The sequence below is a fragment of the Asterias rubens genome, chromosome 3 (genome assembly GCF_902459465.1).
Source record: "Asterias rubens chromosome 3, eAstRub1.3, whole genome shotgun sequence".
Lineage (NCBI taxonomy): Eukaryota > Metazoa > Echinodermata > Asteroidea > Forcipulatida > Asteriidae > Asterias > Asterias rubens.
This window is the reverse complement of record NC_047064.1, coordinates 4,404,817-4,414,840: the sequence shown is the minus strand read 5'-3', so window position 1 is coordinate 4,414,840 and position 10,024 is coordinate 4,404,817. Positions and strand designations below refer to the sequence as shown.

At 38.9% G+C, this 10,024-nt stretch overlaps 1 protein-coding gene across 1 annotated transcript in view; it reads left to right on the top strand.

The window, feature by feature from the left end:
• Positions 1 to 1,078: 1,078 nt before the first annotated feature.
• Positions 1,079 to 10,024, top strand: part of LOC117288263 (cubilin-like) — a 92,561-nt gene continuing 83,615 nt past the window's right edge. The window contains exon 1 of the mRNA XM_033769049.1: positions 1,079 to 1,726. Within this exon, the coding sequence (XP_033624940.1) occupies positions 1,560 to 1,726 (167 nt within the window). The 5' untranslated portion in view covers positions 1,079 to 1,559. The remainder of the gene's footprint in view (positions 1,727 to 10,024) is intronic.

Sequence of the window (10,024 nt, the reverse complement as noted above, 5' to 3'; positions counted from 1 at the left end):
TGGGAGTCAAATTTTTGACTCCCATAAATAATGGCCGATCGTGTTGGTTCGCAAAGTAAAAGGAAAACCACGCAATCTCGAGGCAAATGTGTGTGGATCATTGTATTGTACTTTTAAACCATCTTTCTAACCATATGCATTTTATAACAAACGGTTACAAACGCTTTCAAAGACCAACTCCACCGGTCCAAGACAACGTGTTCCTTTATTGAATTAAATTCAAAAGGGAATCTGAAAAGTTTGAACCGTCACCTCTTTTTATGTTTTATTTTTATTTTAATAACTTAAAAATTAAGAAAGGAAACACTGCATGCTGTTTTGGTTTCGTTCGGCTGAAGAGAAGCCCATTAATCGTTGTCAATAATCTCATTGAACAATTTTTTTTTTTTTTTTTTTTTTTTTTTTATACTCGTCCAACCATAGAGCTTACTCTATGGTCCAACCATGGAGGTAGCCTCCATGGTCCAACTAACCATTTAGCCACTGGACCGCCCAGCCACCTAAAGTGATACACTGTCCAATGCGGTATAGGAGGAAACCTCGCTATAGCTTTATGTAATTTAGGGCCCTAGGCCCAACTGCATAGCAGAAAAGCCTGCCTCAAGACAAATCTGGGTTACCCAGTTGTAAATGTACAGCATTTTGGCTGGTAACCTACTTTTGGAAAGCACGGGTTTTCTGTGCATGGAGGACCATGTGTCAAGCAATACCGTTCAGTGCTTAGCAAGTTGTGTGCTGCAAAAGTTACTTTATTAGTGTCTTATCATGGTCTTATGAAACGGGGTCACGGTCCGGCGACATGTGTTGCATCAATAGCACCAACTACTTTGTTCGTGTATTGACTAGTGTCCGAATTGGCGGCTACGACTACGGCTTCGGCCGTTGCGAAGCATGTTCTGTTCTTCAACGCACGATGCCACGCAGCACCTAGCCGTATACATAGCCGCCCCCACGAACTTAGTTCCACGTGTAGATGGGGCATAGGCACCATGATTAATCAATCATTCGTGGTACAGTTGCGTGTGTATAACGTATACGAAGGTGTGTGTGAGAGTTTTAGGGGGGGCCGGCCAGCTCCAATTTTATAACCGTCGAGTACTTTTGTAAGTGCGGTGTGTAAACACACGACGGCGACAATAAAAATCCGGTCTTTATCAAGCCACAATAAAACATCACTGGCTGTCATGCACCAGGGGGAACTTTTGTGGAACAGTTCAAGCGTCAATCAACGAGTAAACTTGACGAGATATTTTACTGCTAGCCTGGCCAACTAGACAAACTTCGAGCGAAGTTTTAATCTGTCCCCGCATACCCGCTGTGCGTGTGTGAGAAACTGGAGGTGGTTCTTCACCGTGTCCTCCTAGTGCTTGCTCTCTTCACATCGTCCTGCCTGACTGACACCAACAAAACTGAGTTTAAATTCCCTTTCTGTTAACAGTAAAGGGTTTTTATAGCTGTGACCTGAGTGTGCATAAGTGTGGGCAGTGCCGGTGTTAGATGGTACAGTTTATATAACCGGTAAATGTTGATGCAGTAAAAAAGGACTGATATCTAGGTTTATGGTTTTTAGAGCCAAGATGGCCAACGGGTGGTTGCGAACTGCGTGGGGCCGATCTTTGGCCCTGTGCTTGTGGACGATGCTTTTGCTGTCGACCCTTGCGGTGGTGGATGGTGGAGCGAGGAAAAAACGCCAGAGTAGTGGGGCAGCCGACGATGTGTCCAATCAGTAAGTATTAAAGGTCTTTGAAATATTGTTTAGTAGTAAGAAGAGTTGTTTTTTAAGGTGATGAACTTACTTTGATCATTGTTTGTGATGTCAAATTGCAAAGGGTTAACTTAGAGTTAGACTAGTGTAACAAATTGTAAGATGTAAAAGATTTGTTGCTAAAAAAAACAAAAACGTGATGCAAGAATCAACAATTTTAGAAACTTGATGTGGCACCAGTTGCAGTTGCATTTTTAATAGTTTGTGTTATCATCAGTGGTGTATAAGATTTCATTCTGGGAAGGAGGGGGTACAAATTCATCCACTCTTGTGCATTGTAAATATCGGTAAGGTTTGTTTATGTGTCGTGATTTTACATTAAGTCATTCTAGTGGGGGACTGTATCAGTTTTAAATTGCCCATAATTGAACATGGGCCTGTCCAAACATGCTCGATTTTCTCTCCCGTAGGCGTAGAATGACGATCATTAAAACTAGATGTTGCCTGACTTCACATTTGTAGTAACTTGCCCACGGAACTGTGCAAGCATCATTAGGCCTTTTACCCTTTAACTGAGTGTGAACTGAAACGCTGTGCACTAACTGTAACGAGACTGTGGTAAAGGTGGTATTGCCGTCATATTGCTCTGTAATTGGTCAAGAGTGTGCTAGGTCAAAGGTTAAGTCATTATCCACACTGAGTTGCATGTAAGTGTCTACATATTGCACCCATGGGAAAAGTTTCCACAACTGCCTGGCTAGGCTGAGTGTGGTGGAAATTGTTGCAGAAGACCTCGGGGAAGTTCTAAAAAATTAGTTTGTTTTCTAGATAATTTTTATTTATTTAGTTTACTTGTTTTGACCAGTTTTCAAGTTTATGAATCGCACTTAGTTGCGGTCCAGTTGCGGTCGTAATAATAATAATAGTTGATATTTATATAACGCTTTATACACCCGAAGGGTGTCTCAAAGTGCTGAAACATGTACAAACAGTTTTTCCTGCAAGGCATGTTGGACTAGGTTTTTAAATTATGAGATCTACTCTTTTTACATAGCACCATGTAGTTTATTAGTGCTGTGGCGTAATATGCCGGCAATTCAGCCAGCGACACTGGGGCAAACCCCTTCTCTTTTCGATATTAGTGCACTGAGTTCTTTTACGCGTGTTACACAACACCCAGGACCAACTTCTTAACGTCCCATCCGAAGGACGAAGCAATGGTTTAAAGTGACTTGCTTTTTAAGGACACAAGTGTCACGGCTGGGGATTCGAACCCACACTGGTGCTCTTAACAGCTCGGCCAAAACACATTTTGTGGATTTCCCCAAAAAATTTGAGCCCTGCTTTACTTTACCATGCTGGTTAGCCAGTGGGACGGGAGTTGGCTGAACCATTTCACTTTCCATGTTTCGAACTGAACTAAGCCAGCTGGACCATTATCACACATTTTTGACTGGTCCTCAGGTGTTTTAGTTAGCCAGCCATCAAGGGACCTACTACTTGCCGTCAACTCACCTGCGCCGTCAACTCCTCCAATAAACATTTAAAATCCACAAAAGAAGCATAGAACTGTAAAGTATCAGCTCAAAGAGAATTCGCGTAAGTTTTAGGTCATATTTCGGAATGAAACTGAGTTTTTTTCTCATGACCAAATTAACTCGAAGCAGCAAAACCGTCGGCCGCCATCTTGCTTTTTCACAATGATTTCTCTTGGCCCAAGATGTCAGTGATTGGTATTTTTTTTTTTATCAACACAAAGTCGTTTTTATGAATGAATTTTTACCGAAAACCAAAAAAAACAATATGGAGTTTAGCTCAGACTTAACACTTCCGTGCCCCTTGTATAGATTTTTCATGTAAATTTAATGAGTTGACGGCACGAAAACGAGTTGACGGCGAGTTGACAGCAAGTCGGCGAGTTGGCGGCAAGTACGTGTAGTAGGACCGGCCATCAATGCTCAGGAAGAATGTTAATTGTAAAGCATGTCAACCTTGACAAACTACTTTAATGTGTGAGCTTTGTGGTCCTACCATACAATACAAGGTTACACGATATTTTGACTCCTGACTTCATCATCTAGCTAGGGATTTACCATAGAGGGGTGACGGAGTCAGGGGACCCATTCTCAAGCCTGGTGCTTAGCTTTTTGCATAAAAGCAGCCCACCTGTCCAGGAAACTATGTGTTTAATGCCATTGGACACTTTTCGGTACAGAAAAAAAAATAAAAGTTCACAAATTTACAAATAACTTACAGGGTTTACAGAAGGTAATGGTGAAAGACTTCTCTTGAAATAAACCAATTTTGAATTGAATTGAATTGTTCCACGAAATGCTTTACTTTTTGAGAAAACATTAAAACAATATCAATTCTCGATATCGAGAATTACGGATTTATTTTAAACACATGTCATGACACGGCGAAGCGTGCGGAAACAAAGGTGGGTTTTCCCGTTAGTTTCTCCCGACTCCGATGACCGATTGAGCCTAAATTTTCACAGGTTTGTTATTTTATATAAGTTGTGATACACGAAGTTTGGGCCTTGGACTAAACTGTTTACCGAAAGTGTCCACTGGCTTTAACTTACCCTCAAGAAATTTTAGTCACCCAGATTTTACACATGTATTGTAAATTGTATGATCTATTCAATACAATAGGCCTACATTCTAATTGTAGCAGTCACAAATTTAGAACCAGTTTAATAATTGGTTTTAAATGAAGTTCTACCCATTTACATAATGTACTCAAAAATAAAACACCAGTTTTCAAGGCTACAAGTATTCGCAACTGGAAAACAAAGAATTATTAGCATTTTAAGCAAAGGAGGCTGCACATTTTTTAATAGCCCAACCCACAGGGCAAGTTCATTTAGCATTTATTTACATGCTAGTTTTAGTAGCATTTTTTTCTACAAGACATTGTATGCTGGGCTAGTGTTAAGGGTGAGCCCTTGAGGTGATTAATTCAACATTGACTTTTTTTTAAATTTTTTTTTTTAACATTCCTTCGAGGGGGTTAATCGTATCAGCATGGGCTAGTTATTTGCTAAGCCCATCCTCTATGATTCGTCTTTAAAGGCACTGGACACTATTGGTAATTACTAGGACTAAATAAATGTTAGCATAAAAACATACTTGGTTGTAACATGGAGTGGAGCTACGAAGAGCTGTTGATACATTAAAAAAAATTGTGAAAAACGGCCCCCTCTGAATTAGTAGGGTAGTTTTTGAGGAAGAGGTTATATTATCTCACTTAAATATTAAAAGACTTAAGGCCAGAAGTCTTTCTTAGGCATCAGAAAGCATACAAATTTGTGCAACAAGGGTGTTTTTTTGTTTCATTATTTTCTTGTAACTTCAATGACCAATTGAGTCAAAATTTTCACAGATGTTTTATTTTATTCACATATTGGGATACACAAAGCGAGAATACTGGTCTTTGACACTTATTGGTAGTGTACCAAAGGTGTCCTTCGAACGCATTTAAGATGCCAAACAAAACGGCAATGCACTTATGGCTATTGGCTACGGCTGGGCACAATGCACAGCCGTTTATATATTCGGCTACGGCTACATCGTATAGGCCTACAGCCTTCGCAGTAATGCATTTTTTGTGATGAATGATGGTGTAGGGAAAAAAAGACTAAATTTGCCAGAATGTTAATTTATTTATTCTCCCCACAATTGTGATACTCTGACACAGTCTGATAGTCGCACATGTTTATAGTTTGGGAGATTTGGGTGAGTGCTATTCACTTCCTGCTTTGGTGGTTTAATTGTTCCCTTTTCAACACAACTTCAACCCGGATTTAATTGTGCAGGCCTACCCAACAACAAATGTCATAATACAAACGTAGTGACACACTCCAGGACCTCGGTATTATTATTGTTGTTTACCCTCAAGTCTATAGGGCAAGGATGCCCTCACCGTATACTGTGAATTTAAAACGGCAGAGTTTCACCCAAGATTTCAGATTCCACATTGGGAGAAAAATAACGGTGCTCGAAATTAACACTGGAAGGCAGGGCCAAGGCCAGTGATGTTAGCGTTAAACTTATGATTAAGACAAAACTTTTAATTTAAAGGCACTGGACACCTTTGGTGACTGTCAAACACCAGGCTTCTCACTTGGTGTACTACCTCCATGATCTCAAAACTAACAAACCTTTAAAAATTTAAGCTCAATTGGTCGTCGAAGTTGCGAGATAATAATGGTAGAAAAAACAGCCTTGACTCACACAAAGTTGTGTGCTTTCAGAATTACCAGAAGGTAAATGAAATCTTCTCAAGTCTTTTTCAAAAAACAGCTTAAATGTGAAACTGTGTCCCGGTGATATGAGAGTGTTCTTCTCTTTTTGACTCTGGTCTTGTTAGTCATTATCTGTTTCAAGGAACACGTTGCCTTGGATCGGTCGAGTTGGTCTTTGACAAGCGTTTGTTATAAAATGCACATGGGTAGAAAGATGATTGTAAAAGTAGACTACAATGATCCACACAAACATGCCTCAAAATTGCACGGTTTTCCTTTTACCTCGTCGACTAACACGGTCGGCCATTTATGGGAGTCAAATTTTTGACTGCCATAAATGGCTGACCGTGTTAGTTCGCACAGTAAAAGGAAAACCACGCAATTTTGAGGCAAATTTGTGTGGATCATTGTATTCTACTTTTAAAACATCGTTCCAATCATATGCATTTTATCGAAAACGATTACAAAACGCTTTTTATAGACCAACTCGTCTGATCCAAGGCAACGTGTTCCTTTAAGTAAACGCTTTGAGGAGGTACACATAAAACCTGTACAAGCCCCTGGTTCCCCTAATTCAATCCTGAATTAGATGCCAGCATGTACCCTTCTTCATGTACTGTAGTCCATATATTGATTTGAAAGTATAGTACGTGTCTATGCTACAGCAGCTACACAGTTTTGTTTCATGGTCATCCGCAAGTGACCATGAAATGAATCTAAGGCCGAACACCTTAGGGGGGTAGGGGAGGGCTTCAAATTCTGAAGGTTCAATCCATGGTTCAATAAACTGGAGTCTTCGTAAAACAAGGTTATGTTCCTTGTGGTGTGTGACTGTGTGTAATGTGGCAGTTAGTTTATAAAATGTGAATCTACACTGAAATAAACAGTTTTGTATACTACTAGTGTGTGCACAATGTGCATTTTTATATGGAGGAGGCTCTGTTTTTGTACAAAATTAGTTTGTCTTCAGCTGATGATTGTTGTGGCTCAATTGTTTGCTTTGTTTCGACCCAATCTATACAAACAATCCTATCCAGTCAGATTATATGCAGACAATTGTATGTTGTTAATTTCACACCCTTCCGTTTCCTACCCCATTTTCTTTCCAATCTCAATCTTAACCCTGTACCGTAACCCTATTCCTAAGCGGAGACCACAAGGTGTTTTCAGAAGTAAGGGTTGTTTCAATATAGGGTTGTCAAATCATAGGGGTGCTGGAACACTGTCAAAATAAATGAATAAAGCAGTCCTAAGATCCAATTGCCTTTGTGAAGTATTGGCCCAAGTACATGTTTGTGTCAAGGTCTGAAAGATGAAAGCCTCTATTACAAAATTTGTTGTTTGGACTTCCAATTTAGAAAGGAATTAGCATGTTTGGACAACCACTGGTGACTAAAATGTTTGGCCACTCAAGCCTGAACCACACTTTGTTACAGTGTACATAAGAGCACACATGTTCATCACACAGGCCAATGGGTTTTGAACACAACCTTGAAGATTTTATTTGAGAGCAAAATGTTGTTATAATTTCTTACTTGTTGAATTCTCTTTGATGATATAGGCCTAATAACAAAACATTCCGGAGATCGGTCCGTTAAAATGTCCAAGTAATTGATTTTGCGAGAGTGTGAACTGATAGCACAATGTTTTTTTGTTCCCCAATATTTTGCCATTTTGAATCTTTCTACTCCGTTTTGAAAGGATTACATGTAGTACCAGCAATCCAATGTTTTCTTTACCGCCTATGGCGAATCAAACCGTTCTTTTTTTCCAGCCATTGTAAACTTGTATATTTATTGGTTTATTTCATAAAAACATTACAAAGAAATGAACAGTATGACAACCGATATGGTTGAATTTACCGATATGGTTGAATTGCTAAGCAATTCAACCATATCAGTTGTCATTCTGTTGTAATGTTTTTTATGAAATAAACCAATAGATATACAAGTTTACAATGGCTGGAAAAAAAGAAAAACTTGACTATAGACTGTAAACGCTGACAAAACTACCGTTTTTTTTTTTTCATATACAAAGGCCATTGTGTTTGGGCTTGGAACAGAACGCATTTTCATATGGGATCCTTTGATCTTACTCTATGCTTTGATTGATCTCAACGCAAGTCTGATCATAGAGCAAGGACAGATTTCTCTATGGTTTGAAAGTCACCTATGGTATGGAGAAACTCGATAGTCCTTTGGCATGATCCCTCCATCTTGGTTTTGTTCCTCATATCAAATAACAATAGTACATGCTAATAATCATTTTGCAAACAGGAACCAGATTATTTTGTTCTTCCAGCCTCGGATTTGGTTACATTGATATCTTTGGTCTTTGGAGTCTGATAAAACAGTTTCATAGTCTTTTACAAGAGTTAGATTTTGGGATGAATATTTTATGTGAAAGCAAACAAACTGCTGATCAGCAAAGTGTCATTGTCTTAAAATATTTGTTCCACTCCGTACCATGTCAATTCCAAACGTCCATTGTTTGACTCTGGCTACGTATCCTGGTCTATGTTAATTTAAGGCTACATAATCGCTCTTATCGATGTCTAGATTTTCTAAATCTTTTCTGCAAATGTAACGATGATACGATGATTTCATGCAAGACTGTACTATTTATAAATAGATGAGCTTCGCTGATAGCTTATCTGCCTCTGCTGTGTGTGTTTTGTTGATTTTAAGGGGAATTCGAGCTTGATAGTGTGTACAGTATTTTTAACTTCCTAGATTTATGTAACTTGAATTGGCTGGAGTCCTTGCTCTATTGTTGGGTTTAGGTAATTAGGGCCACTGATTTTCCGTTTCAGAAAAGTGCAAATTCCGTTTGGCAAAAACATGAATTCCGTTTCAGGCACAAAAAATTCCGTTTCATGTTTTTTTAATTAGATAAAAGGTTGTTTAATACCCAGGGACACACTTATAAAAATCAATTTGAGATAAGTTGCACTGTTGACTTCGTAAAATGTTCATTTGAACTGACAAATTTCAAAAAAATACTTTTTTTTATAATTGTGGATTATTTTGTATACTGCTGTTCTAAAAAGGTTGCACTGTGACTGCAGTATCAATGCACATGATGTGATAGACTTGATTCCAAGTCTAAAACTGCAGTTGATTCTCTGCATCAGCCACATTGTAGGCTAATGACAGGAGTGTATCCACAAGAGGGCGCTGTTTCAGCATGATCAAAGACTTGGGAACAAGTCTATGGACGTGACCATTCTCCATCCACAAACAAAATGTCAGCCATTTTGTTTTCGCTTTGGCGACAGAATGTTGACAGTTTACGGTTTTATTTTAGACCTTTCCGAGATGAAAAAACATTGTATGTGTTCTTATAGATCATAGGTAAGCTAGTTTGTGTATTATTGTTGGTAAAAGAGAGGGAGAAAATGCAATTTGGGTGAACAAAAAATGTTTAAAACGTGCCGCGAATAATGCCCTTCGCTTAACCATGTTAACAACGTGTGTACATCATGTGTGTAAACATTGAGGATGGTGTGAAGTAGAACAGAATGATCCACGGTTACGATCTCGTACTTTTTAATGGTCTGATTTCTGATGCCTTTTTAGTTTAACAAAAAGAATCTTAATAAAGAATGCAATTTCAATAGTTTTGGCGTCAAGAAAAAAAAAAAAAAAAAAAAAAAAATCAAATTTTCTGAAATCCCGTTTTCCGTTTCAAAGGGCGGATTCCGCGAATTCCGTCCGTTTTCCGCGATCGCGGAAAATCAGTGGCCCTAGGTAATGTACATTGTACTTAACTTCACATCGACCAGAAAAGTGCATTTCAAAATGTTACCTTTTTTGTTTACAGCGTATTTATTGAGAATATATTAACTAGGTGCAACCATGGAGGTAGAACTAGACAACATAGGGTGCGTTCGTTTAGCTTCCCTGGGTCGACCCTAGTGTGTGGCGTTTTGTTTTTTCCAGGACGAACGTGGGTAACTATCCAACTAAACGAACGCACCCTATTGCAAGTCTGTATTCAAACTTATGGGTTCAAGGTCGGTCCCAACCATGAATTTACATTTATGTGTGTTGTTCTGTTTCTTCAAATAC